Source organism: Anoplolepis gracilipes, chromosome 16, assembly GCF_047496725.1.
Source record: "Anoplolepis gracilipes chromosome 16, ASM4749672v1, whole genome shotgun sequence".
Taxonomy (NCBI): Eukaryota; Metazoa; Arthropoda; class Insecta; order Hymenoptera; family Formicidae; genus Anoplolepis; species Anoplolepis gracilipes.
The window spans coordinates 2425699-2453109 of NC_132985.1; the positions used below are offsets into that span (position 1 = coordinate 2425699).

The following is a 27411-nucleotide window of genomic DNA, read 5'->3' on the forward strand; positions in this document are numbered from 1 at the left end:
TTTTATTAAAATAGATTTCTAGCATTTAGAAGATACATGGTTAACTGCTCACATTGTAGAATAACAATTTGCCTTATACTTATGATATTCTTAACATTGTGTATATATTAAATATATCGTTCTATTTATATTAATATAAAAGCAAATGATTTTAAAAATAATGTTAATCAAATGTTTGAAATTTTAATTTAAGAAAAAAATTATATTTATTAATATTTGTGCTTCACTTATTTAAAAGTTTTTCGATAATTTAAAATAGCTATATTATTATTATTTTAGCACTGTTGAACTGTTAATATCTCACAACTGTCACATTGCACAATAGATCACGAGGAAATGCGGTTTGCTTCGCGTTGTCTTATTCCGTAAAATTACAAAGGCACTTATTGCTATACATATAGATTGCTTTCGTAATTGTGTAATAGCAGCTTTGATAAGCCTTACGATTTAGAAATAGCATGCGTGTATGATGAAAGCGGAGCGTCACGATTGATTACAAAGCCAACGTTACATCGCATTATAATTTGTGTCAAGAAAATTCCATAGAACTTCAAATTACAGAATTTCGATTATTTCTCTCAAATTAGAAGATTCTGTCTGTTATTACAAGAGCTTCTAATTTCATTGATTCGAAGGTACAATGGAAGGAAATATTTTCGATTGATCATTGTCTTACAATTAGTCATTGTACCTCTCTTTATCTCTGTAAATTGTTACAATCGTTAAGATAGTCATGGCTGTATAGGTAACTCTTGTATTTCTTAAACATAAAAAATACGTAGTATAACATTACACAAATATATAAACGCATGAATATACACAAGCACGATTTTTTTTAGCGATTAATATCTTACTTTTAATTAATTTTTAAATTACAAAATGTTTGCAATTTGAAACGAAATTAATATGCGGACGCGCGATATGTTAAGCTTCGATTGAACTTATAATATAAGAAAATAAATAAAGTTTAAATTAAATTAAAGATTAAAGCAATGGTAATTGTGTATACATTTAAAGATCATAAAAATGATATTTACAATACATTTATGTTCGTAGAAGTATGAGTAAACACAATTATTGTCTTTAAATTAAACTGTAGGTATTCATAACTCTCTATTATCCAATTGGAAAATGATAAAAGAACGAGCAATCGAGCCGAATTTTCACTTAAAAGTGAGCCTATCGATCATCTACTTTTTGGGCACTTGGCCGCCACGTGTGAGCAAATATCGGATATTATATTTGCTCTACACCATTTGTAGCTTTACTTTCCTTTTGGGTATTTTGCTTACCTCCGAGATAGCAAACGTAATCGCCAACTGGGGAGATATGTCGAAAATCGTTGCATTTGCGACCATACTGATGACGAATTGTGTTCACGCTTCCAAGGTCAACACAAATTATCTTTAAATAATTATGATTTTTATGTGTAGAATTATAAAGGACTCAATCACAATACATATATGTACGAGTAATTGTTAATAATAATCTATTATGTCAATGAGTTATCTTTATTTCTGTTTTGTATTTTTATTTTTATTTTAACTTATATTTTTTATTTTGTTTATTATTATTATCTTTTATTCTTATTTATTTTTTATAATTTGACTAATGAAGTCCGTTTTTATATATTAACGTTTCTCAATTTAGCTTAAGATTTGACTTATAAATTTACATAATTGACTCACGTATGGGTTTATAAACTTTATTTATTTAAATCGAAACGTCCGCCCACACACACATCAAAATTGTATACATCTATATGTAACCTTAAAAGTTATTTTTTTCAATTATTATTTTTGATTATTAAATTCATATTTTTTATAGCTCTTTACGCCTTTTTGAAACCTTTTCATTTTATTGAATTATAGAGGAGCTTTTTTTACTTGATTATTAAAGATGATAGTTTAAAAAAAAATTGTCCATATATTATATATATGCTCCTTATTTTTATATCTCTATCCATTTATATAAAAATAATTAAAAAAATAATTTCTGCGTTGTTTTTTTCAGAAAAAATAAAGCTTATATTGTGCAATTACAAGACATATATATTAATTTGCTCGAGAAAATGTGAAAGAAATAGAGCATACATGAACATTCTATATATATAAAATTAGATATATTTATATAAGATTTATATATAAATTTTGTCTGAAAAATAATAAGTAAGGGAATAATATAATTTTTGTATTTTTCTACTTATATCATCCTATATATGATGTATATACATCTTGATTATACATGCAAAATATCTTTTCATAGTTTTATCATATCTTTTTGTTATTAAGTGATAATAATTGTGAATTATAGTTCTCTAATATTTTTATATTTCAAAAATAATTATTTTATTCGATTTTAAATAGCTACATATCTAGCATTAAATTTAACATGAAATCAAGGTGCGATGGTGGTGTAATGGTTAGCATAGTTGCCTTCCAAGCAGTTGATCCGGGTTCGATTCCCGGCCATCGCACATCTATTTTTTTATTTTTTTTTTAAATATTTTATAAGATCTTTCTCTTTTCAAATAATTATAATAAATCTTTTTTAAATGTATTTTTTTTCTAATAATATTTACAAATTTCACACATTCTTCCATCATTATACTAAATATTCTCGTACTTTTATAACTTATAATTTTGTTATTGTAATTATATCATTTTGTCAATAATATTTATAAAAACGTAATAAATGTTTTTAAATTCTTATTTAATTTCTATTGATCAATTATTATTTTTTTATGTATGTCATTATTCATTATTATTATTATTATGTATATTTTATGTATTTAGGCATGTGACTCTTCCAAGAAGGAAAAGATAAATAAAATATCGATATTTCTAGGTGTTTATTATTTTGTATCGTCAAAAGCGGATACAGGGTCTCCTGGACATAGCCAACAGTCCTGCATTCAGTCGCCACGATCAGAATTATCAGGACCTCCTTATAGACTATACTTGGAAAGGCATTTTTCATCATGCGGTTTATCAAAGTTTTGGTGCGATAGCAGTATTCTGTTGGGGTATCACTCCAATCACCGATCTGATTGCCGGTCGTTCACGTCGGTTGCCCATGGAAGGATGGTACCCTTACAATGTAACAAAAACCCCGGCGTTTGAAATTACAGCAGGGCATCAGGGTATCGCAATCATAATCGCTTGCTTTCATAATGTAGCATTGGATACATTGATCACAGGTTTAATTACAGTCGCCTGTTGCCAATTGGCAATCTTAGAGCGAAATATCATCTCGATAGATAATGAAAAAAACATTCAAAGTGATAATGACAAATCGTTTTTGGCCGAAGGGAAAGTCTTGTCTTATCAGCAACTTAAGAAATGCGTTATGCACAGTAATATGATATTCTAGTAAGTTAAGATATAATATTCAAAAAAATGATAGGAAAATATCATTATAAAGTTTATAACATAATATATAAATTTTTGAAATAATATTTGTAAAGAGATATGTACATTATAAAAAAAGATTCAAAACTTTGATGAATGACTTGTGTAATTATTATGTTATTATTGTATGCAAAATATTTAATGATCGGATAGTTTTATTACAAATTCAACGACTGTAAATTTATTTTATTCTAATTACCAAAAACAAGAGAACCAATTAAATTAATAATTATTTGTTTGCACAATTTAACTTTGTTCTAAATAATTAATTACATTGATTTGCAGTTTCACGAGGGAGATTCAAAACATCTTTAGTAGCATTATCTTTTTTCAATTTCTCTCAAATTGTATGATCATTTGTCTGATTGCTTTCAATGTGTCGCAGGTAGATCGAATTTATTTCAATAGGCCTGAGTATGATCGATTTTAACGTGATCTCTTGTGTTGCAGATGAAAGTTTATATCCCAGCAGTACTAATCGGTTTGGTGACATACATGTGTTGTATGACATATCAAATATTCATTTTCTGCTGGCATGGTAATGAGCTACATCTCCATGTAAGTATTTAAATCGATTTTCGCGATTAAATGCAAAAGAAACGCACATGATTTTTAGAGCATACGTATAGTGACGGCTGCGTATTCAAGTAACTGGCTCTCCAATACTGAAGAATTTAAACGCAGCTTACAAATTATAATGATGAGGGCTCATCGTCCATTCATTTTGACCGCTGGCAATATTATGTTACTATCATTGAATACTTTCGTAGAGGTTCGTAGTTTGTCAAAAATCTTTTGTTAAATATTTAAAGAAATATTCGTTTAAGAAAGTCTACAAGTCTAAAGATTAAGATTTTATATTATCTTTTTTTAAAACCATAAACATCAATTAATGTTGTTTAATTAGAAGTTAATATTTTAATAGCAAAACATATTGAAATTTATATTAGATTGATTTTAAATATGTTATCCAAATCTATATTAATAATAGTTTTGAGATTGTCTTAAATTTTAAAATAACATTTTTAACTGTTTCTAATAAATAATTTTCATGCATTTTAGATAATACGGATGTCCTATTCGATTTTTACAGTACTTCAAGGTTCTACTGCCTAACAATGAATTCATTGTTAACATTGAATTTTGTAGTTATGTTTTTTCGAGATTACACGAATTTAAAAGAATTATTAATATTTTATTTAACATGATATTATTCTGTATGTACAAAAATATATAAAAGCTTTGTATATAAAAATATTTTTTACGATCTGTTTGTGTATATAATTATAAACCATTATTACCATAATACTTGATAAAAAATTATTAATCTTTAGCATTGACAACTTTACCATGTATTGCTTTTTTTTATTATTCCGCGATATTTATTCTGTTTAACTTTATTAATCAAGCTTCTCAGTTGATTATAGCGCTTCCACCATAACAGCAATTCCTTGGCCTCCTCCAATACAAGCGGAACCGATAGCAAACTTTCCAGCATTCCGTCTCCTGCAAAAAATATAGATAACAATTTCAAAACAAACAAATATTCACATTAACAAAAATATACGTAGCTTATGAATGTACCTAAGTTCGTGCACCAAATGAGCAGTGATCCTGCTACCAGAAGCTGCCAATGGATGTCCCAGGGCGATAGCACCACCGTCTACGTTTAATTTATTTAAATCGAGATTAAGATCCTTTGCACAGGCCAAAGTCTGTGCTCCAAATGCTTCATTGATCTGGAGAAAATGACGTAATTAATGCACAGTAAACGTAAATATAAATTTTATATTTTTTTCATTATTTTTCATGTTATTTTTTTAATACTTTTAAAGGTATAATTTAATGAGATAAAATTGAAATTAAAATTCTCACCTCAACCAGTTCCATATCATCGAGTGTTTTGCCTGTAAGTTTAAGTAAATTCTTGATTGCTGGTGCAGGGCCAAGTCCCATAATACTTGGTTCTACGCCAACAACACTGTATCCAACTAAACGTGCCAGTGGTTTAAGGTCTTCGGTCTTGACAGCTTCTTCGCTTGCTAAAATAACAGCGCCAGCACCATCACAGATACCCTGAAGAAAAATGAGAATGTGATTAAATTAATTAAAATTTGAAATACAATATACACAAATATTGCTCTATATATTAAAACAAAATACAGCATACCGATGCGGAACCCGCTGTGACTAATCCATCTTTTTGGAAAACTGGTTTTAGTTTAGTAAGAGTTTCTATTGTTGTTTGCGGACGCGGGTGCTCGTCCACACTGACAACTGTATCCTGCTTCTTAATTTTCACTTGTACAGGCACCATTTCTTCATTAAAACGACCCGCGTCATTGGCTGTAATGTTGATTTTTTTCTATTATAGACTCTTAAGTTAGAAAAATTCTAAAATTCCTTTTTCAATTTATTAAGAAAAAGATTTTGATAATAAATTAGATTTTATTCCATTTATTGATATAATTCAATGAATATAATAAATAAAATTTTATATTAAATATGATATTAATATTTACCAGCTTTCCAGCGTTGCTGACTGCTCAAGGCAAATTGGTCAACCTCCTCTCTTTTTACATTGTATTGAGCACCAAGTTTTTCCGCAGTTAATCCCATTGGCAAATTGCAATATGTATCAAGCAATCCAAGCCAGAGTGAGTCTTCAAAATCGTGTTTCTGACCTAAAATGGTTCCATAACGAACGTTTCTCACAATAAATGGAGCTTGGCTCATGTTTTCTGCACCACCCGTTAAGACAATTTTAGACTCTCCTGTTAAAATGTTCTGTAGAAAGTTATATAACTGATATAATAACTTTACTTTGTACTATTTCCTTACATTTATATATATTTATAGTATATTTATAGTTATAATATTTATAACTGCAATCTCTCTCTTTATTTCAACATTATATAGTAATATAATTTATATTATATGTTTCTATTATAGTATTATATTTCCGTTTATATTATATATTTCTATTATATAATATTTATACAGGGGGGGCCCAAAAGTTTGGAAACGGTTGAATATGTCGAAAATAAAGCATTTTAAAGAAAAATGTTTCGCATAAAAGTTGTATAATTTTAAAAGGGCTATAAGATGATACCATTAGTGTTCCATTTAAGAAATTGATGGTGACCTTCAAACGACTATCCAAGGTCAAATTGATGGTATATTTTCGAGATATTCGACCGTTTCCAAACTTTTGAGCCTCCCTGTATTATAGATTTCTCTGTAAAATTTTATATTGTAATGATATTGTTCTATCTTTAGAAATTAAATATGTTAAAAGATTATGTAGTCTTCAACCAACCTGAGCTCCGCTAACAATTGATTGAAAACCAGAACCGCATAATCTATTTACAGCAAATGCTGGTCTTTGCAATGGAATTCCTGATTTCAATAAAACATGCCTTGCTAAAAAACCTCCATCGGAAGATGATGCCTATGAAGCAAAAATTATATTTAATTCGTAAGACTTGCAAAAGGATATCAACAACTGTCAATTGTTTTAACGTAAGTAATAATAAATAAATAATAAAGTAATAAACAACACTTACTGTCATGACATGTCCAAATACAACACTGTCTATCTTCTCAGGTTTTAGACCCGCCGCTTGAATTGCAGAGGTAGATGCAACAATTGACAAATCAGTTGCACTTTTATTCACAAATATTCCACCCATTGTACCAAATGGGGTGCGCTTTGCAGCAACAATGAAAATACCTATAAAAAATTTCAATATTCTATTAATTATACAAAGATAATAAAACAGTCATATCTGCATATCTTATTTTTCTTTTTAGAAAAATTAGAGAGTACAATTAAAATAAACGTGAAAAGTATCGTTTTATTTTTGTTACTTACTAAAAATTGAATAACAACAAAGCTAATAGCATGTTTCTTAATTTAACAAAACACAGCTTTAAAAGATAGTTCGATTTTTAAATTGCATATGTTTAAATCTCGCGAGAATGCTTTCTTTTATGTTATTAATATATGTATATAATATATATTATAAAATAAAATAAAAAAGATTCTTTCAATTTGCATATACCTTTCGTTACGACAGACATCGTGTGTGGCAAGGTATCTCCTCTTCTTTACGAATCCTTAGAATGCAGTACCACCAAGTTTGTGAGACACTTTTGGAACTATTTTAACCGTAATCTAATGAAAACGATGATATACTCACTCTTGTACAGAATCAAAGTCCACCCGTATATTAATCAGCTGGTGTTGGTAAAAATATATGTGCTATGTCACAAATGGGTTGAGAGAGGGGCGGATACTGTGTACATCTATACGTCTCTCTCTCTCTCTCTTTTGCTCATTTCTGTTATCGCTTCTTTATCGTATACTATTATAACATACGTGTATATATTTGTACGAGTGTAATTAAAATGTTCAATAAATCATAATTACAGTCAAACAATTTAATATATATACATATATAATTTAGCTAATATTTATTTCCTTCCTATTATATTATGATTTACTAGGCACTTTGTGAGATAATTAAATAGCTGCTTGAATATTCTACAGTTCTTTTTTTGCTATAGTTATCTATTATCTTCTGTCAACAACTTAATAATTTTTTTTAAACTTCTATATTCTATTTTATAAACATCAACATAGACTATAAAAGAAAGAACTACAGCTCTAAGACCTTGTGATTATATCACATTTTTGTTTTTGAATATTTTATTAAATTATGTGATTTTATCTATTAAAGTATATATTTCATTATAGTGGGTTTTTTTATTATATAGGTTTTGTTATACTTGCAAACTTTAGTGATAGATGTATAGATTTGATTTATTTAATCAAAATCAGTATACATTACTTACCTGACAAACAAATTCAGAATTTTTAGCAGAAATACTTTAATCAAATATTTTACATTGAACGCATTATATATTGTATACTATATTTGTCCTTCGTGTGACATTTCTATTTCAGTCCAAAAAAGATAATATTACATCTTATTACTAGATATAACCATAAGACCTTAATATTTACAATAATCGTTAATTTTAATAATGCAATAACTTTGCAATCTAATGAAGTATAAACTTTGAAATTTTTGTGATTTAACATGATAATCATTATAATCAATTAGTAAAAAATAATCAGTGTGCTATTATCTTACTGTGAGCATTCAATATGTATTTGTTGCCAATATAATTTTCAGAAATAGATTATTTAAAAATATATACTTTTGAAATAGTTACTCTCTGACACAGTTTTAAAATAGTTTAATATATAATTAAGTGCTTTATTATTATGAAAGTGCTTTATTTTGGCACATTTCATTAAAAAGAAAAAAAATGACTTATAAATGAAAAAAAAATAATTCAAAGCTTTATATCATAAAAAGAATGAGCAAATTAAATGTGATGTTTAGTCTTTTCTATTTTCTATCATAAATAAAAATTGTTTTGAAGCACACATGAATTGTTACTAGGGAAACTTGTACTTCTCCACATGCGTATAAAGATAATTATTGTACATACTTGTCAAACCGTGTCTCGACTCTAAAAAGAAGAAAGCAGCTATGTATGTAAAATTTTAGCATGTGTGTTTTCCTTACTATTGTTATAACTTAAGAGGAACGTCAAGAAACAGCACGTTTACATACATTTATACTATAATAGGAAGATAGTGAATTATATATAATAACAGTGTGTTAATTATTAACTACTTATATTAACTTAAGATCCTAAGTCATCTTGATATTCGACAATGCCAGCTTGCTTCGCACTATCCACTCCCTGCAAAATAATTATCTTGCATTTTTCCATACATATTTTCAATCTTAAAATACATATATACCTCTTAACATGATATGTATATGGATATATTTTTTTGTCGAACTTTACTTACATCTTCGAAAAACGTATGCATTTCTTGCGCTGCTTGCACTGATGAGAAGGCTGCTTTTAACACTCTTCTTGCTGGAGGCTCTAAAGCGAAATCGATTCCACTCCAAATACATTCTTTGCCTTCCACCTTTATAAAAAAGCAAGAATAATAAATAAAAAGACTTAGTAAACGTAAGAGTATAGTAATTGAGCAAAAACAAATATACATATTTTTGATAGTTAATTCATATCAAGACAATGCATTTAAATTGAAAAGATAAGAGATATAAATCCTTGGACATAAATTAAACCAAATAAAGTTTAAAACCTCACATATTTTCAAAAAAATTATAAATTGCGTCTACTTTCAAATATAAAAATATTTATTTTACCTACGTAAAAAAAATAATACATCTAATACATTTTGAAAATCATGAATTTGACAATGCATACAGCACTTTTAATCTTTTAAAATAAAAATTAATAATTAATTAGTGAATTAAAATAAAGATTTGCTTTGTAGAATATAATTTAATTTAAAAATCGTAAATATTATCTTATCTGGGATTAATTTTTTTATAATAACTGTATACAAAATTCATGAAAATAAAAATTTTAATTCTATAAAGCAAATGTTTATTTTAATTTATAAATTAATTATTAATTTTATATTTTAAAAGATTAAAAAAATTGTTTTGTACAATGTATTCATGAATCTCGAAATATATTATATTTATTAACTTTTGACATTTCTGATCTATCCAGTGCCTTCTTAAATCTCACTTTCTGATATCTATCACTGGAGGAAAAGAATTTTATTTGCATTATAGCTTAGAAATAATATTCAAATCGATAGCTGCATATTATGACTTTATTATGTAAACAAAAGAAAAATTAGCAATACATTACTCGTTTGTAAATATGATTTATAAACTTTTTTGTTAAATATTTACCTGCATCATCGAATTTATGCTGATGATAGTGTTACTCGCATATTCCTCCGAGTTGTCAAGCTTCAGTGCGATTCTCTCCGCGTAGATATCGGAATCATAATGAATCGCTAGATTTCCCAAGCCTACCAATTTCCATTCATTTTCGTTCGGCCATTTCGCGAATACAGTGGCACGTTTCTCAATTATGACAATTTCCTGATCGTTCTCTTCGTCTTCCTCTTCATTTTCATCATCTTGCTCTTCATCATCTTCCTCTTCATCCACGTCGTTATTATGATCATGTTCTTCGCTCTCTTCTACTTCGCCGATGCATCTCTCACCTGCAGATATAAATCAGCAATAAAAAAATGTATTTGTATTAATTTATGCAAGTTATTTTAAAATATACGCATTTAGGTTTAAGTGCATATATACATCTCATGTAAATTTTAAAAGAAACATTTGTAAAGAGACAACTATTAAAAGCATTTAACGTGTAATAAAATACTACCTTGAGTAGTTTTCTTTTCGTGTAATTCTTGTTGAATCTTATCAATGTGCGCCTTAAACTGCCTGGCTAGATCGGATGATTTAAATTTAATCGCTAATTGCTCAGCGCAGGGTTCCTGTTCAGCATAATTCATGCCAGCCCACATCCAAGCCTGGTCCGAAGTGGACAGTGGACGGAATTCCACGTCAGTGGTGAGAAGGAAGTTGCAAACAACCTTGTGAACTTGTTCGCGACGTAACAGTAGTCGGTAGCTGCCATGACCCGCATGATACAGAATCTTCATCTCACCGATACCTCGCTCCTTCCATTCCTTCGTAGCGTTATCATATCTGTATAACTTGGCTCTGTGGCAGAACACTATGGCAAACCAAACATTAGAATTCAAATAATACATCTCGGGAATAAACAATGATATATTGCAATCTTATCGTGAATAAAACTTTTAAGCAAATATTTATTATCATATTATTATATTAATTGATTGCTTAATTTGGTCCTATGATTAACATATTTATATTTTCGATAAGTTAAATAATTTTCCATGTTAAATAAAAGAAAAAATAATGACATGGAATCATATACAATACAAATTATAAATAACTTTGGCTCGATAATACAATAATATATTCAATAAATCAGAGTTTGATATTTATTTAATTAATAAATATAAACTTTTTAATCTTTAATTTAACATGGAAAATTATTTAATGCAATATATGTATATAAATAATATATATATATATATATATATATATATATTTAAAAATTTATGTTTAAGGCAACACACCTTTCTCTTCATCTTCTTCGCCAGTTCGAACTTCGATGGCATCCGGTAAAGGTATAATGGGTTCAAAATGAGGGTCGTACTCCTGTTCATTGTCCACTTCACCGTCGTCCTCTTCATTATCCTCTTTTTGCGTGGAATCTTCATGTGACTTGCTCTCAATAGTTGTCGAGTTGTTCAATGATGTAATAGATGCAGTAGGTTTCGAACTAAACACTGCTGATCCCGCACCGGCAAATGAAAAGTTGGGATCTAAAAGAAATACCAATTCAAAATTTTATTATGACATTATACAATTGGATATAAAAAGAACAACATTTGTATTTATGTACGTGTGCGCGCATGTATGTATGTGTCTAATGTTTTTAATAAAGTAGAAGAGATAAGTTTTAATAAACAGTTTTATCTACTTGAATAGTAATAGTTAATAATCTTGTTTGTGTAATATTATAATTTCTTGACGTACCAACTTTGAAGGCTTCCGGTTGCGCCGCCACCGAAGCGAGCTGCGAGAACATGTTGGTTGACGTAAAAAAATTGGAATTATCGTCATTCTTCTGGATACTGTCTAATGATATTGTTTCAAAAACGTTCGATGTGGTTGTTGTGGTTGTCGCGCTAAAGATATTCGTCGTCATCGTTGCCGGTGTTGTACTGAAAATGCTCGTCGTCGTTGTAGAATTACCGAACGACGAAGTACCAAACGTCATTTTGGAAAAGGGCGTAGTGCTAGTGTTGAACACAGAGTTATTCGACTGATTAGACATAATTGTTGACGTGACGACGGTATCGTTGACCTTGGAAGTTGGTTGCGCGATTGCCGAGCCGAACAGAAATGAAGAACCAGTTCCCACAGTGGTAGCTATGGTCGACGAGGGTGTCTTCGAAATGGAATTCGTCGTAGTAGTGACAGCGGAAGTTGTCTTCTTGACGTAATCGACGTTCCCTCCAAACATAGACACGTTTGACAAAGTCGTGTTGGGCTTAGGCGTGCCGCCGAAAATATTCTTGCCAGCATCAAAGGTGAAAGTAGGCGTTTTAAATATGGACCCGGTCGACGTCGCTTGGCCAAATATTGATTGTACAGTTGTGTTAGAAGTAGTTGTATTAGAAGTAGCTGTTTGCGCGGTTTCAACATTGGAAGGACTGCAGATCTTAACATTGTCAAGCGAGGTACTCGTCGTCGTTTCGTTGCTGCTGAACTGCGGATTCATGCCAAATGAAAAAGTTGTAGTTTTCTTATCATTGAACAACTTCAGATCGCCGATACCAAAGCTCATCGCGGAACTGTCAAAAATGCTCGATGTGGTTGAAGGTGACGCGAACGTCGATGAAGGAAGTGTCGTGAAAGAGAATTCATTTTTCACAGATGTAGGCTGCGTTATACTCTGAGCAGTATCAATATTTTTAGAATCGTTCGACGTAGTCACGACGTTCGAAGCAAGTTTCGATGAAATTATCGGCTTCTCTTCCGATGTAGGCTTCAATTCCGACGAGTCTTGTGCAGGGTATAATACAATGCTCGGTTTTCTACAGCCTCTGCAGCCGGGGCAATCTTCCTTTTGTTTATAAGCGTAGAAGTTCTCTGGTAACTGTAATTTTAAAGCAGCGGCTTTCTCTTCCGAAGTGACTTTCGACTCGTAGATGATTTCGATTTCCTCGATCGGTGAGCAGTTCGTCTGGGTCGGTGTTTTTATCGTTGCGGATTTGTTTACTTTCTGACTACTACTGGTAGTTAATGATTTAACATTCTTTCTGGCGCCGTCAATTGCATTTTTGAAATCTATCGCGATCTCAGATGTCTTGAAGCGACAGGCAAATTGCATATACTCGATCTCACCGTCGCTATAGTCCGCCGTGGTCCACAGCCACGTTTTTTCGTCCTTCGGTGTGAACTCTAATTCGCTAGATAAATGATGATTTAGACACAGTTTTAACACGTGGTCCCGTCGCATGATCAATCGCAGCTTGCCAGTCTCCTTGTGGCGTAGCAACTTGATATCACCCAATCCGCGTTCTTTCCATTCCTTTAGCGCGGTATCAAATCTAAATAGCTTCGCTCGATGACTATACAGTATCTCCTCGTCTTCCTCACCAGTTTTCACTTCGATTTTGTCTGGCAATGGTATAACCGGTGAGAAATGAACGTCTTCACTTTCTACCACCTCATCCTCGCTGGTTTCGCCGCCACCACCGCCAGGTGATTTAGCGGGTGATTTGGCTGCAAAATTAAAGCCGAACGATTTGATGGGAGAACCGAAAGTAAATGGTGAATCACCCGAGTTTGTGGTGGTTTTCACCGGGATACCAAAAACGAAGTTGCTGCTTGAAGTCTCCTCGGATTTTGACGGAGCTGTTTTCGCATTATCAGTCGCGCTTTTATCCTCCGTCTTCGGCATTCGGAAACTGAAGCCGGTACTGGCAGTCTCTTTGGCGGCATCCTTAGGAATGCCGAAAGAAAATGTGGTCATCGGCGGCGTTGTGACGGAAGAGGACAGCTGGAAGATATTGGTCTGTTGCGGCTTGGGCGGTTGCGATGGATCCTTAGGCTTGTCACAGGCAACGCAGTAGACGTTTGTGCTGGAATTTACGATGTAGCAGTCTGGACAGGACCAAGAACCGGCAGGCGACTTGAACAATTCCGACAATGGCGGTTTGTCGGAAGCGATAGACTTGTTGTTAGCAATCGCGGAGCTGCTTTTGTGACTTGCCGTCAAAAATGGCGACGGAGCCTCGCAAGCCAGGCACTTTACATCCGTAGCGTTGTTTCTAGTGTAACAACTGCTGCATTCCCAAGAACCGGTTGGCGGTTTGAATAGTTCCGACAACGAAGGTTGAGACTTTGCGTTTTGACTCTTGTTATCGCTTGCCGCTTTCTTCTCAAGCTCCTTTACAACTTCATTCGGGCTGCAGCCTTTGGCTAGCTTCTGCTGGCAGCTCGATACAACATTGTAGAATTGTGAGGCTAATTCCGAAGTGTTGAAGGTCGCGGCATGTAACAACCAAGTCTTACCAGGTTCTTTGGCGTCTGCCGGAACAGTCCAATTGACTACTGTAGCGCCACTCTTATACGTAAACGCCATGTCTAAGGGTATTCCGTGACCATAAACCTTGGAGGTTTTGTCGTCCGTCAGTAACAAGCGAATCTTACGAGATTTCGTATCCAATAATAGTATTAGCAGTCCTGTACCTTTATTTTTCCACTTAGTGTTGGTGCTATTTTGACATTGAAGGCTTGCCATTCCAGTGAATAACTTCCGCTCACTTTCAGACTGTGGTTGTGTTTCCTCATTAAATCCTGATTTCATAACGCCTGGTGGCGGCAAACGAGGTCTTCTCAATCCTGTGGAATTTTGGCCAGACGTCGCAGATGAGGTGGTAAATATAGGTGATATGCTGGGCGTTGTACTCAAATCGGATGACTGTGAAGTCGAGGAGAAAAGAAATTTTGCCGATTGTGTCGAAGCACTTGTTGGTATGGTCGTTGTAATTTTCGCAGCTTCAGACTTATCATGCGACTTGAACGTAAATCCACTGAACGGACTAACTTTCGGCGTCTCCTCGGATTTCTTAGAATCACTCGTCTCGTCTTTAACTTCTTGAATGATAGGTTTTGAACTGAAAGAAAATCCTCCTAGCGTCGTCGTGCCGGGTTTTGATTTGTCCGATAAAGCTGCTTCTGATGTTGAACTTATCTTAGCTTGTTGCGTTGGTTGTGCTTTCTGAATCTTGGATGTATCGCTGGAGGAAGAAGTAGAAGTTTTATCAGCAGTCTTTTCTGGAGATACTGCAGTCAGGCTAAGTTTCGCCTGATCAAAGGCCTCCTTGAACGCCATCGCTTCTTCAGCGGTCTTAAATTTGATGCAAAGTTTCTCCAGCTTCACTTCCTCGTCGGCAAAGTCGTTAGCGACCCAGAACAAGGCCTTATTGTTGTTTGTCATGGGAGTAATTTCCATATCTGGTCTTAGCATGTGATTCGCACAGATCTTCAGGATTTGATCGCGACGCATCAGCAAGCGTACTTTACCCTCCGTGTTGCGTAACAGTTTCACAAGTCCGACGCCGCGTTCCTTCCATTCTTTATCGACAAAACGGAACAATTTAGCCCGGCCACAATACAGAGTATGCTCGTCCTCTTCACCGGTGGTAAGTTTTACCTTTGCGGGCAAAGGTATGATCGGCACAAAATCTGGTATCGGATCGTGTTCCTGTTCGCATGTTTCCACAGATATATTTGGTGATTCAATCGGTTCGTAAAAAGGTTTGGTGATACTATTTGCTTTATCAGGTGTCTTAATATGATTAGCATTATTTTGAGCATTTAATAGAGTACTAGGAGTTGTGTGAGTGATCGTAACTGTAGATGGTGTACTGGGCGTTGTTAAATTGGCGTAGATTGGGGGTACGTTAATGTTAGCTGGTGTTACGTAGATAGTACTCGGCGGTAAATTGACAGTAGTCGGTATAGTGGCCTGCAAAGGCATAGCAATCTGATAACAATGTGGTGCGTTTGATGACGATGACGATGACTTTGTTGTCATCGTTGTTGACGCTGTAGCCATCGTCGACGTTGCTGTTGTTGTTATAGGTGTGGAGAAGGTGACAACTGCTCCTCCTCCCAATCGATATTGCGGTGGTATGGTGACGCTCAAAGTTGGTTGAATAGACGGCACTGTGGTTGGTAGTGTATCGGATGTTGTGATAACCACGTTCACAGGCGGTGCTTTATTCACTGGTGCGTCTTTGATGATCATCGTCGTCGTCGTCGTTGTTGCCGTCAATGTTGTTTCAGGTTTCGTCCGCGGTGTCTCGAGTTTCTGTTGCAGCGGTATTTGCAACGATGGATTCGTTGCGGCTGCTGCCGGCATGAGATCGGGCAGTTGCGAGGAAAGCGTCGATGCGAAAAGACCCTGCTGCAACGGATTATCCGGTACTTTTGATTGATTAGGATACAGCACTGGCATTGGATAAACAGTATGCGGATACAGAGATGGTATAGCCGCTTGAGCATTCGGATCGGTGAATGGTATTCCACCCTGATAATATCCTTGGAAAGCAGCGGCGGCAGCCGCTGCGGAAGGATATACCAGCGACGAATAAGGATGCCGAGCGTGTTGAGATGCGAATATGTTTCCGGAAATCGAAGACGCCGGTCCGGTTGGTTGATTCTGATAGCTCAAATCGGCGTATTCATCGTCGTCGAGAACGTAGAAATCGTCGGGTTCAACGGCCGGATTAACGTTCTGTTGCTGCTGTATACGCTGCTGCTGCTGCTGTTGTTGCTGTTTCTGATTCTCTTTACGCGATTCCACCACTTCTTTTGTCAAAGTGTCCACTTTTTCGTTTAATGTTTTTATCTGCATCGTCATGTTCTTCATTTGATCCATCAGCTCCTGCATCTCGTTGTCCCGGGATTGCATAATTTGACGTATCTGGGCGTCAAGACGCTCCGGACTTGGACGCGCTTCCGTACGATTCTTCGATAGATTTAAGTAATCCTGATATTGTAATCTGCATGGCGTGCTGGCGTGACGCGGTGTACGATGAGCATTCCTTTGAGGAGTGCTTAGCATATTTGAATTATTACCAGTTAATGTAGTTAGCAATGCCGGATTTGTGACTGCATGATCAGCGGCGCTGTGAGTGGGCGAATAACTTTCATCGGATATATTATCGATGTCATTTCTACTCAAATCACCTCTGCCAAGATCAGGATCTATTCTTTTCAACTCGTTCTCGATATCAGTAATATGAGTACCAAGTTCGGCATTCAGCGGGTGCTTGGGATTCGTCCCGGGACTACGAAGCCGGTCCAATGTTAGATAGAAGCAGTTTCTTGCCTTCGTTAACATTATGACGTGCTGGGATCGCATCTCTGACGTTAGACTCTCGCGAGGCGTAGAATTTACTATCTCGTCCGCAAACATCTTATAGATTTGTGCTTGCTGAAACGATGCCTCCGGGCATTTCAGTGCCTGAAGAGCGTCGATTGCTTGCTCGTACTGCTTATCGCGTACGAGCCGTTGCGCCAGCAATAACTTTCCTTCTTCAAGAGCGTTGGTCAACTCAAAGTTATTCATCTCTTTACCCTGATAGTTAAATAGCTTCGACGATGACATACGTAAAGTTTGATTATTTTGCAATCTCTCCAACAGCGGTATAGCGGCGGTCCAGTACAACTCGGAACGTGCTTCCCATCGAGGAATGAAGGCGTTCTCCGCATCTTTCTCCTTCGTCATCTTCGCGCGATAATGGAACATGCGCGCCAGATGCACCAACAACACCGGATGCATACCATGATTGCCGATGCAACGAACGACTTCTAAACCTTGTTGCAACTCCTGCCGCAGCTCACCGATATCGCTGTCTACGTCTTGTCGCTTTGAGCACATTTTGTATGCCGCAGACCACCATTTTTCCTGATTGCTGGTAGACAACGTCGCGGTCAAATCGACCGGCAATGTCGGCAATCTCTCGGGATTAATGAAGCTACCGAGTTGTTGTTCTTCTAGAACGGCGGACGAGCAGAGTATCGCCGCATTAAGAAATGCGTCGATATCGAGGAGACATAAAGTGTCGGGCGCTGCTTGATTTGTATTGAATACTGAAAACTGCAACGCTGGGAATACACGCGAGTATTGATCTGGGTATGGAGCGTCTTTATGTTGAGGTCGATTTTCCATGCCGAACCAGATTTGATGATGCAAAGAAGCAGGCCACACTTCTTGTGCAACTGTAAACAAACAATCATATAAAATTAAAAGTCTTACTTGTATTAGTTTGTATTGTAAAATTGTTTTAAATTATTGTATATGTTAATGATTTATGATTTCAATTACTACAAAAGTGAGTTTAAAATTATAAATTTGTATATAACTCATTATTATAACAGTAGTTTTGAAACAAGTATATAATGTAAGTGTACATGTATATCACATCATTATCCTCACATATGTGTGTAAAATAATAGATAACAATTATAGTAGTATAAATCTGATTATTGAAATTTTTAATTGTATATTTAAAAGAAAATTATTATACATACTCTGACTGTAATGCCTTAGTTGACTTGCAGTGCAAAATCGTAGAGGTGGATCAGAAGCTGAATAATTGCAAAAAAATGAACTCTTCATATGATCAAGATGTAGTCTGGTTACGAAAATTCTCTAAAAAATGCAAATATACATTTAAGATAATATACATCTAATTAGAAAATTCACATAAAATTAATTAGACTCATACCTGATAAGTACGTTCTCTCCAGAGTCCTGTACAAAATTTATCAATTTTATCCAACAGTTTCTTTGTATCATCCTTGGCATAGTTTTGAAGAATGTAACCTAAAAAGGAAGAATCAGTATCAGTAAAGATATTTAACATTTACAAAATTTGCGAGATGTTTCTTACATACCAGCTTGACAGCATCGATACGCAGCCTCTTTAATCCATACACTTAATTGATTCTTAGATGCGTCATCCTCTAGGTGTATGCATGTACGAGTTTCCAGCGGAGACATATGTAAAGCAATTAATAACAGAGGAGCGCATAGTCTTCCCGCTTCGCTCCAGCTACCTTGTTCGCGTTTCGTTTTGCGTAGTAATAAGCAAGCCAAATGGAAATGCAACTGACCCCACATGTGTGTAAACAAATGTTCAGTGAAGGCATGTTTAGAAAAGTCTTCTAGTTCCATCTCATACAGGTTTTGATCAAAACTAAAAAACAATTCAAAAAACATTTCAAAAATATTGGAAAAAAAATAACTTTTAGCCAAATATATGAATTATATAAATAAGTACTTTTAGTGTACTTTTTATAAAGTACATATTTATATAATTGGCATATTTTGTTAAAAGTTATATTTTCTATAAGTCATTTTCATTATTATTCTACAGCTTCTCAAGTTATATATAATAGATAGCCTAAACATGTATCATTCAATGCACATACTTAAATACTGCTTGTGTTGCTTCCGAAATGCTTTTCTTTACTTCACTGCCTTGTTCCTTAAGACATAGTGCTGTATATCTGTCCGATACAGATATATAGAGAAACCAGAAGGACCAATCAGAAGATTTAGTCTCTTTACACTTTGTTAATAACTCGTATAATAGTTGATACCACAAAATGCTGTTTCTATAACGAACATCAGCCTCCACACTAGCAGCATATTCATAAGCTTTATCCAATTTGCGTTCCATCATATAATGATTTAACAACTTGATGGGAAGTTGAACATCGTTTGGTCTTGCAGTCAATTCAGCTAAAACATTATTTACATATATATTAGTTCTTGATGAGTAATCACTCTTTATTATTTAAGTAAATGATATATTACATCTGATTAGTTTCTCGAAATCCTCACTGTTATTGTTTGGTCTTTTTATAGTCAACAACTTTTCTTTCAATTGAAAAACTACTGGATGATGTGGAAATTGTCTATCAGCTCTATCTACCCAATATTCTACTTTATTGACATCCATTCCTATATCCATGTCAGCCAATAATTCACATACTATAGAATTAAAAAAAAATTGTTATATATTAAATCCATTATACACTGTTGCAAAATTACTTAAAGTATAAGAGACAATATACACAGATTCATATAACAAGACAATATATATAGATTTGTTACCTTTTAACACAAGATCATCTTGTCTGCCTTCAAGTTCAAGAGAAATTTTGTACTCATTAAAAGCTGCTTCTTTTTGGCCAAGAGCCTCATATGCCTGACCCAACAACTTATGTGCGCTAGCTGAACCATCTCGCACTTCTAAATAATTGGATACATATCTTATTGTGGATTCATAATCACCTACTTGATAATACAATTTGGCAACATTGTAACAACGAAGATTTTTCTGTAAAAAAAAATTAGATGTTAGATTTTAATTCAAATCCAGAAATAAATTAGAAATTTAATTTACATTTAAAAATATTATTTATTTATTTAACATAATTTTATTTAATATAATTTAATATTAAGATTATATTATAATTAAGATCTTCACAGATCTTTTATATTCAGATGGATAAAATTTAAGTAGATTTTTAACTTTAAAAAAATTGTATTAAATTAATAAATTAATATATAGTATAAAATTTGTTTATTAATTAAATTCCTGCAAAATTCAGAAATTTCGAAATTAAATTTTTATCGCGAATCTGAATTCAGTTTAAAGTTTAAAAGATGGCAATCGAACAAACATCGCTTTTACGATATATGTCTGTATGTCATAAGACGTCAAATGTGACTGCGTCAAATAAATATAAATACGTTACTTGTCGCTTTAAACAAAGAAAAAAAAAAAAAAAAAAAAAGCAGCTCGAAATTCAGGACCTTATTGCGACAAATAAATATATTACAAAATAGCCATCGGAAGGATAAATGTTATCGTAACGACGGTTTCCCGCGAAAATTCGCCATCATCGGTACGTTGCGTGTCCACTCTCGTCTCGCTTTGACGAAATTCAAGGTCTCCGGTGCATCATATCTACCGGAACGATATCGCCTAAGTTAGGATGCCGAATATGCGTTCGTTCGGGATCATTGTTGGCGAGTAAAAACGCTACGAAATACTTGTTTGGCCGTTAACCGCGCGAACATTACGAAGAGAGAGAGAGAGAGAGAAAGAGAGAGAGAGAAAAAAAAACAGACTTTCGCGCATCGACGAAATAACCTCACCTCATTCTCGTTCCGTAATTTGCTGAAGACATTTTGCACATGACGATCGACGTCCTTCTTCGAGCGAAACATGCTGTCAGCTGGCCGAATACCGGCCGGTTCACGCGCTTTCGCTTTCTCGTCACACTAATTAATTCGACACTATTCTCGTTCGTTCGGCTATTTTGTACACTTCATCCACAGCAGTCATCACACGCGAATTCACTCGCAACGCACGTCTCTTTCAAACGGCTTCCTCGTATTCAGTGCCGCCAATCGCGATGTTCGACGATGCGAATATTCCCTAGGAATCTCGAGAGACGAATGAAAAATCTCTAAGGCCTGGTTTACAATAGAATCGTAAGTCGTAAGTAATTAGCTAATCACAGTTGAATTTGGAGAAGAATACTCGAATATGATTGGTTAATTTTCGTATGACGGCTGTCTATTGTAAACCAGCCTTAATTCGTTAAATTGTCATATATGTATATATATATATATATATATATATATATATATATATACACACAAGCTACGTGATTGCGATACATATTTCGTTTTCTATGAAATTGATATCGTTTGTTGTTGATTCTTAGCGAAATGCAGAATATATTTTCTAATATTGAAAATTAGAAATAGGATGGTAGAGGAAATCATTAATGCTAGCAATAAACCGAAAGTAAGAATATATTTGTACTGACAATGAGATACCTGTTGCTAAACCCTTACGAAATAAATAATTTTTTTTCTGACAAATTATTTATATTACAGAACAAAACAGCTCGACCTCGCCCGGTATACTTGTGGAATGTATTAGACGTGCAAAAGTGGTTGAGACGACATTGCAGTGATTATTATCAGCTGTACCACGAAAAGTTTCTTCATGTGAGCATTTTTTTTTTTTTTTTTCATAAAATCTTTGCTCAGTTAATTCGTATGTTTTTTCCTAAATTTTGCATTACTTTTTTCCTCTTGCAAGTGCATTTGTTTTCACAAAATATTAGGATTGAGAGAAGATTGTTAATTTTGTAATAATTTCTTATTCAAAGATATTTAATGAAGATTAAAAATAGTTTCTATCTCTCTTTTTAAGCATGACATTACAGGAAGGGTATTGTTAAGAATAAATGAAAATATTTTGCTGCGGCTCGGTATTGATAACGAGCAGCACAGGATGGACATATGGAGGGAAATTATGAAACTGCATCTCAAAACAGACATACTAGAGATTAGGGATATAGAGCGACGCAATAATATGAACTTTGATTAAGCTTATATACAAAGCTTTCATATATTTTACAGTTATATTTTTATATATGTAATATGCTATATATATTTGACATGATTTACAAAAATAAAAATGATTGAACCTCTAATATTGTATTATTTTTTAATATAATTTATCTTATGAACAGAGAGAATTTGCAGACCTTGTTTAAAGATTGATCATGGAGACAAAAGAGATATCTTTTAATAAAATTGAAGATGAAAAGATACATAAAATATGTCGCTTGTGTGGCAAAGAATCAATATACTATGTTCCAATATTTGAAAACAATTACGGTATTCCAGAAAAAATAAGCAGATGTTTACCAATTATTGTAAGTTGAATAAACTAAGTAATATATTGGGTATATTTAAAACTATATGTGTAAAGTATAAATTGTAATATTACTTGATTCGTATTTCTAGATTTTTCCAACAGATAAGTTGCCTTCCAATATATGTAGACGTTGCCTATATCACTTAAATATTAGTTATAGACTAATTCTTACTTCAATGGAAGTAGATGATCGTTTACGAACGCAATTAGACCAAAGACAGAAAAATACTATCTCCGAAGATCAATATGTGATGTGTGAAAAATCTGAAATATCAACTAATGTTAAACTGTTAAGAGACTTAAAGAAACAGGCTATTACTGGTCCAATTGTATGTGATTTATGTGACTTGAAGTTTCAAGATGTAGATGCATTTGATACCCATATGGAACAATCTCATTTTTTAAGATGGAGATGTAATCTCTGTGATAGCAGCTTTTATCAATCTAGTGAGTTAATAACGCACAAGATGTCGAGACACAGTGGTAATATTGTAACTTGCAATAGTTGTGAACAAGCTACTGTTCAAGATGATAAATGGAAGATTACATATGAGAAAAATGTTGAGGATAATGATCAAGATAAGCAACAAAAGATTATTGATGAAAGCAATGATTTTAAGTATACAGTTGAAACTTTTGCAGAAAATGAAGAAACATCATCAATAAACGTAGCAATACAAACTGAAGAAGATATTAAAATAGAAAGTGAAAGCAGTTTGATAAAAACAGATTCGGTAGAACAAAGTGATACTTCTGATTCAGAAACAGATAAAATTATAACAAATTGCAGCATGTTTTTGGAGAAACTTAAAAATATCAAAGATAAAGAGAAAGAACGTTTATTTTGCAATGTTTGCAAAATCTATTTCGGAGAGGATCGATACTTTAATAAAATACATGAGGAAAGATCTGTAGCTTGTACTACTTGTTGTATAGAATGTTCGTCCATATATAATTTATTTCTTCATAAACGTGCGATGCATAATATGTATAAAAAAGTACAATTAAAATATGTTTGTAATAAATGTAATAAATTCTTTACGAACAGTTGGCATTGGGAAAATCACAATGAAAATGAGTGTTCCAAAATGGCCAACAAGTATTGCAAATATTGCAATATAACATTTGCAACAAATCTCAAATTGACGCGTCATTTGAGGGTAACTTTGTTACAAATTATGTAATTTTAAGGATGCTCGTATTATATGTTAAGCTTTATATACTTTTAGAAACATAAATGGGAGATGATGAATGATCCATTTGTAACTATATATAAATGTGTTACTTGTCCTAAAATATTTGTTGACAAAGAATTATATGAGCAACATAGAAATGTATGTGTATATTGTACATTATTTAATTATTTAAAAATGCGTTTTATAGTATTATAGAAAACTTCTTAAATTATTTGCAGATACATGATCCTGAATGCTGGGACAAATTTAAATGTACTATATGTAATCGACCATTTAGGGACAAATTTCGATTACGAGATCATATTTTGACTGTTCATGAAAATAACAAACCTCATCAGTGTGATATATGTGGACGACGTTTCTTGTACTTGCACAATATGGTAAATGTACTAAAAATTTATAATGAAAAAAATAGTATTAATATATATTACCAAATATTTTTCTATTAGAAGGATAAAACATTTTCATCATGATCGTAATGTAACTAACTTTGTAAATTTGTTTCATAATTTTCTTAGACGATGCACCGTACAATCCATTTCGGACATAAATGCAGTTATTGTGACACAGTTTTAAAAAAAAAAGAAGATTTAATAAAACATATACAACAGTCTCATAGTTTGGAGCCAGATGCTGTAGAGAAGCTGTCTAGTAAACAATACATGAGTTATATTTGCAGATTTTGTGGCAAAAAGCTTAGTGCAATCGTTAATTAGTCACGAAAGAATTCATACAGGAGAAATGTCATTCAGTTGCCCTATATGTTACCGATCTTTTCGGTAAGATATTTGTTTTAATCACAAAATAAAGTTTTAATTGTATAAAAATGTTTTGTGACTTACTTTTACAATTTATATATTATGAATTTTCTCTTTCCTTCTTTATGTCTCATTTCTTACTTTAATTTCACTGAATCAGGAAATTGTTTCAGGAGTTATACTTCTAGATGGACTCATGTACAACGTCATCAAAAGGGGAACTTTGTGTGTGAATATTGTGGTAAATGTTTCAGGTAAATTCATAATTACAACTGTTATATGTGTGAAAATGTATTAAAGTAAGACAATATTTTTTATTATGTTAATAGTTACAAACAAAATTTGACTATGCACATTCAAATACACGTGCCAGTGGAGGATCGTAAATATCAATGCAATATATGTGAGAAGAAGTTTGTGAGAAACAGTTATCTGTCTATTCACAAACGTATCCATCAAGGTATACAGCCTTTCAAATGCGACATAATTCATTCAGTTTCACGCAGAAAGGCGATATAAAGCGGCATCGTATGAAGCATTTTAAACAAGAAATAAAACTGAAAAATGTATAACTTAAAGAGCAAACTTAAACTTTAATAATTATAAAATTTATTTTTTAAAAATATTTTTTCACATATAAATTTAAATAAATAAATATATGTAATAAATATAGAATACATGATATGTGAATTATAACAATATAATTATAACAACATTAATATTTCTGTTTTTAAAAATATATAAATATGAGATTTTTATGTTAGATCTGTAAAGATAAATGATTTTTTGACAATAATATAGCATGTTCTTGTACTTATATAAAGTAAATAAAGTTTTTAATATATCATGAATTTTTATTTTACAAATTATTTAATGATAAAATTATTTCCTATTGGTGAATTTCTTGTAAACAGAAAGTGTTATTACACATATATTTGGACTTTTTTTGTAATATATATGTATAATCTTATCAATTTTTATTTTCTTGCATATTTTTTATTAAAAAAATTATTTTGTTATATATACTTAATAAACCATTTATAAAAATTTATGTAAAACTGGTAAAACAATAATTGGTGTATATGTGTGTATATATGTGTTTGTGTGTGTGCGTGTGTGTGAGTATATGTATTCCAAATTAAGAATGAAAAAGATCTTTGTTTTTTGAGATTAGATAATCGATAAAAAAATATCTATTTATTCCATGTAAGCATATTTAAAAATAAATATAAAATTTCTGAAAATAAAATTTATGACCCAAATCCAACCGGAAGTGCAATAGATTTGATATCATCGGGTTTCATAAAACTAAGAGAGTTGCCCTTCTATATTACTTTGTGATCACAGTAAGTTTCCGTTTCGAACCTCTCTTTTATGTAGTTTTCGGTACGCAACGTGGTGTTTCTACCCGTTAGTGGATGAAAATTGACGGAATTTCGAATAGAAACAAAGAAAAAAGAAAACTCGCCATAAAATGGTAATTTATATTGTTTATTGTTAATTCTTTTAAATTGATACATCCCACATTTCGCGATCTCGAAATATTTTCAAGGTTGAATGGAACCGAACGCAAGACATATTTTGGCAGTGTATAAATTTTACAAGAAATTGATATTCTTCTGCATCAAAACTGTATTTGCTGCAAAGTGGCTGCTATATTGTTTAATCGTTACAAAGATATTAATATAATTGACTATATATTTATAATTGATGGCAAAACGAAAATTCTAGAGCAAATTATAATCTAATCTCATGTATTTATAATTACATATTGATGCATAATTGATACTATGTATACTTCTCATACATTTTACAAAATTACATTTAAATTACTATACATTTGATTTAATTCTGTATGTTTTTCGCAGACTTGCAAACGTAGGAATGGAGGACGTGCCAAGCATGGCCGTGGTCATGTCAATCCAGTTCGCTGCACCAACTGTGCTCGCTGTGTCCCCAAGGACAAGGCAATTAAAAAATTCGTAATAAGAAATATTGTCGAGGCTGCTGCTGTTAGAGATATAACAGAAGCCAGCTTTTACCAATCCTATCAGCTACCCAAATTATATGCCAAGCTTCACTATTGTGTCTCTTGCGCCATTCACTCTAAAGTGGTACGCAACAGGTCAAAGGCTGATCGTCGTATCAGAACACCTCCTGTTCGCAATTTCCCTAGGGTAACTATAAATACAAATAATTATTAATATAATTTTAATATAGGTATTAATAAGTATTATAAGTAAATATTTGATGTTTTATTCAAGGATAAGAGATATAAGAATAGTAATGATTGGAATATATAATTTGCTTTATACAAATTTGTAAATGCATCGATTACTATATATTACAATTTAATGTGAAGAATGTACAAGAAAATTAAAGATTGAAATTTGAGATTAATTAACTTGTATATATATGTATATATTGTATTAAAATATATATATATGTAATGTATACTTTTTGGTTACAGGACTTGCGCCAAGGTCAGCAGAACAGAAAATAATTTTATTATGTAAAATTAAAATTGCAATAAAAATTCATAAAACTATAATATTTAAGACTTTATTTATCTCATATAATATAAATTACAGAGCATAATATTATTGCTTTATTATTTCAAGAAAAGGAGATAAATTACATATATCGTAATTTTATTAGGAATTAATATATCTGACAATCCA

General features: G+C 32.6%; 6 protein-coding genes and 1 non-coding gene across 9 annotated transcripts; 5 read left to right on the forward strand and 2 right to left on the reverse strand.

The window, feature by feature from the left end:
- The first annotated feature begins 435 nt into the window (after window positions 1-435).
- LOC140674835 (odorant receptor Or2) lies at window positions 436-4583 on the forward strand. Of its 2 annotated transcripts, none has more exons than XM_072908686.1 (7): window positions 436-745; window positions 1100-1389; window positions 2848-3371; window positions 3696-3795; window positions 3861-3968; window positions 4027-4182; window positions 4473-4583. In XM_072908686.1, the coding sequence occupies exons 2-7, from the start codon at window positions 1132-1134 to the stop codon at window positions 4524-4526; spliced, it is 1200 nt and encodes a 399-aa protein (XP_072764787.1). In that variant the 5' UTR covers window positions 436-745; window positions 1100-1131; the 3' UTR covers window positions 4527-4583. The 2 variants fall into 2 exon arrangements, with proteins under 2 accessions (XP_072764787.1, XP_072764788.1); XM_072908687.1 differs by having other exon boundaries at window positions 436-635.
- On the forward strand, window positions 2405-2476 carry Trnag-ucc (transfer RNA glycine (anticodon UCC)). The gene has a single exon. It is a non-coding gene; the product is annotated as a tRNA-Gly (tRNA).
- An 81-nt stretch (window positions 4584-4664) lies between the features above and the next one.
- Window positions 4665-7782, reverse strand: Yip2 (yippee interacting protein 2). Of its 2 annotated transcripts, XM_072908685.1 has the most exons (9): window positions 7613-7782; window positions 7475-7529; window positions 6977-7143; window positions 6730-6861; window positions 5933-6197; window positions 5581-5756; window positions 5286-5486; window positions 4995-5149; window positions 4665-4916 (listed from the first exon to the last, which is right to left on the reverse strand). In XM_072908685.1, exons 2-9 carry the CDS (start codon window positions 7491-7493, stop codon window positions 4832-4834), a joined length of 1200 nt encoding a protein of 399 aa, XP_072764786.1. In that variant the 5' UTR covers window positions 7494-7529; window positions 7613-7782; the 3' UTR covers window positions 4665-4831. The 2 variants fall into 2 exon arrangements, with proteins under 2 accessions (XP_072764786.1, XP_072764785.1); XM_072908684.1 differs by having other exon boundaries at window positions 7475-7781.
- Window positions 7783-8560: 778 nt separating this feature from the next.
- On the reverse strand, window positions 8561-21434 carry LOC140674831 (E3 SUMO-protein ligase RanBP2). Its single transcript, XM_072908678.1, has 13 exons — window positions 21195-21434; window positions 20145-20370; window positions 19845-20021; window positions 19457-19769; window positions 18920-19221; window positions 18751-18848; window positions 18554-18674; window positions 11975-18241; window positions 11512-11760; window positions 10725-11081; window positions 10235-10554; window positions 9304-9429; window positions 8561-9191 (listed from the first exon to the last, which is right to left on the reverse strand). Exons 1-13 carry the CDS (start codon window positions 21264-21266, stop codon window positions 9132-9134), a joined length of 8688 nt encoding a protein of 2895 aa, XP_072764779.1. The 5' UTR covers window positions 21267-21434; the 3' UTR covers window positions 8561-9131.
- Window positions 21435-21705: 271 nt separating this feature from the next.
- Window positions 21706-22531, forward strand: Ave (sterile alpha motif domain-containing protein aveugle). The gene is made up of 3 exons (XM_072908385.1): window positions 21706-21852; window positions 21945-22058; window positions 22267-22531. Exons 1-3 carry the CDS (start codon window positions 21814-21816, stop codon window positions 22441-22443), a joined length of 330 nt encoding a protein of 109 aa, XP_072764486.1. The 5' UTR covers window positions 21706-21813; the 3' UTR covers window positions 22444-22531.
- A 78-nt stretch (window positions 22532-22609) lies between these two features.
- On the forward strand, window positions 22610-25404 carry LOC140674663 (uncharacterized). Its single transcript, XM_072908384.1, has 7 exons — window positions 22610-22774; window positions 22866-23936; window positions 24006-24110; window positions 24191-24352; window positions 24491-24751; window positions 24904-24984; window positions 25060-25404. Exons 1-5 carry the CDS (start codon window positions 22622-22624, stop codon window positions 24686-24688), a joined length of 1689 nt encoding a protein of 562 aa, XP_072764485.1. The 5' UTR covers window positions 22610-22621; the 3' UTR covers window positions 24689-24751; window positions 24904-24984; window positions 25060-25404.
- Window positions 25405-26058: 654 nt separating this feature from the next.
- Window positions 26059-27281, forward strand: Rps26 (ribosomal protein S26). Its single transcript, XM_072908279.1, has 3 exons — window positions 26059-26207; window positions 26599-26907; window positions 27201-27281. Exons 1-3 carry the CDS (start codon window positions 26205-26207, stop codon window positions 27231-27233), a joined length of 345 nt encoding a protein of 114 aa, XP_072764380.1. The 5' UTR covers window positions 26059-26204; the 3' UTR covers window positions 27234-27281.
- The last annotated feature ends 130 nt before the right edge of the window (window positions 27282-27411 follow it).

Excerpts from the sequence above, each read along its gene's own strand:
- LOC140674831 (XM_072908678.1), bottom strand. The coding sequence starts at position 21,266 with ATGTTTCGCTCGAAGAAGGACGTCGATCGTCATGTGCAAAATGTCTTC. Across the intron at positions 20,022-20,144 it reads AGATGATCTTGTGTTAAAAG|TATGTGAATTATTGGCTGAC; the intron begins GTAACAAATCTA and ends TTAATTCTATAG. Across the intron at positions 19,770-19,844 it reads TTTCGAGAAACTAATCAGAT|CTGAATTGACTGCAAGACCA; the intron begins GTAATATATCAT and ends ATAATGTTTTAG.
- LOC140674835 (XM_072908686.1), top strand. The coding sequence starts at position 1,132 with ATGATAAAAGAACGAGCAATCGAGCCGAATTTTCACTTAAAAGTGAGC. Across the intron at positions 3,796-3,860 it reads TTGCTTTCAATGTGTCGCAG|ATGAAAGTTTATATCCCAGC; the intron begins GTAGATCGAATT and ends CTTGTGTTGCAG. Across the intron at positions 4,183-4,472 it reads CATTGAATACTTTCGTAGAG|ATAATACGGATGTCCTATTC; the intron begins GTTCGTAGTTTG and ends CATGCATTTTAG.
- Rps26 (XM_072908279.1), top strand. Across the intron at positions 26,908-27,200 it reads CTGTTCGCAATTTCCCTAGG|GACTTGCGCCAAGGTCAGCA; the intron begins GTAACTATAAAT and ends TTTTGGTTACAG.
- LOC140674663 (XM_072908384.1), top strand. The coding sequence starts at position 22,622 with ATGGAGACAAAAGAGATATCTTTTAATAAAATTGAAGATGAAAAGATA. Across the intron at positions 22,775-22,865 it reads GCAGATGTTTACCAATTATT|ATTTTTCCAACAGATAAGTT; the intron begins GTAAGTTGAATA and ends TCGTATTTCTAG. Across the intron at positions 24,111-24,190 it reads TATATGAGCAACATAGAAAT|ATACATGATCCTGAATGCTG; the intron begins GTATGTGTATAT and ends AATTATTTGCAG.
- Ave (XM_072908385.1), top strand. The coding sequence starts at position 21,814 with ATGGTAGAGGAAATCATTAATGCTAGCAATAAACCGAAA. Across the intron at positions 21,853-21,944 it reads ATGCTAGCAATAAACCGAAA|AACAAAACAGCTCGACCTCG; the intron begins GTAAGAATATAT and ends TTTATATTACAG. Across the intron at positions 22,059-22,266 it reads ACCACGAAAAGTTTCTTCAT|CATGACATTACAGGAAGGGT; the intron begins GTGAGCATTTTT and ends TCTCTTTTTAAG.
- Yip2 (XM_072908685.1), bottom strand. Across the intron at positions 6,862-6,976 it reads TATTTGGACATGTCATGACA|GCATCATCTTCCGATGGAGG; the intron begins GTAAGTGTTGTT and ends TTTGCTTCATAG. Across the intron at positions 6,198-6,729 it reads CAATTGTTAGCGGAGCTCAG|AACATTTTAACAGGAGAGTC; the intron begins GTTGGTTGAAGA and ends AACTTTCTACAG.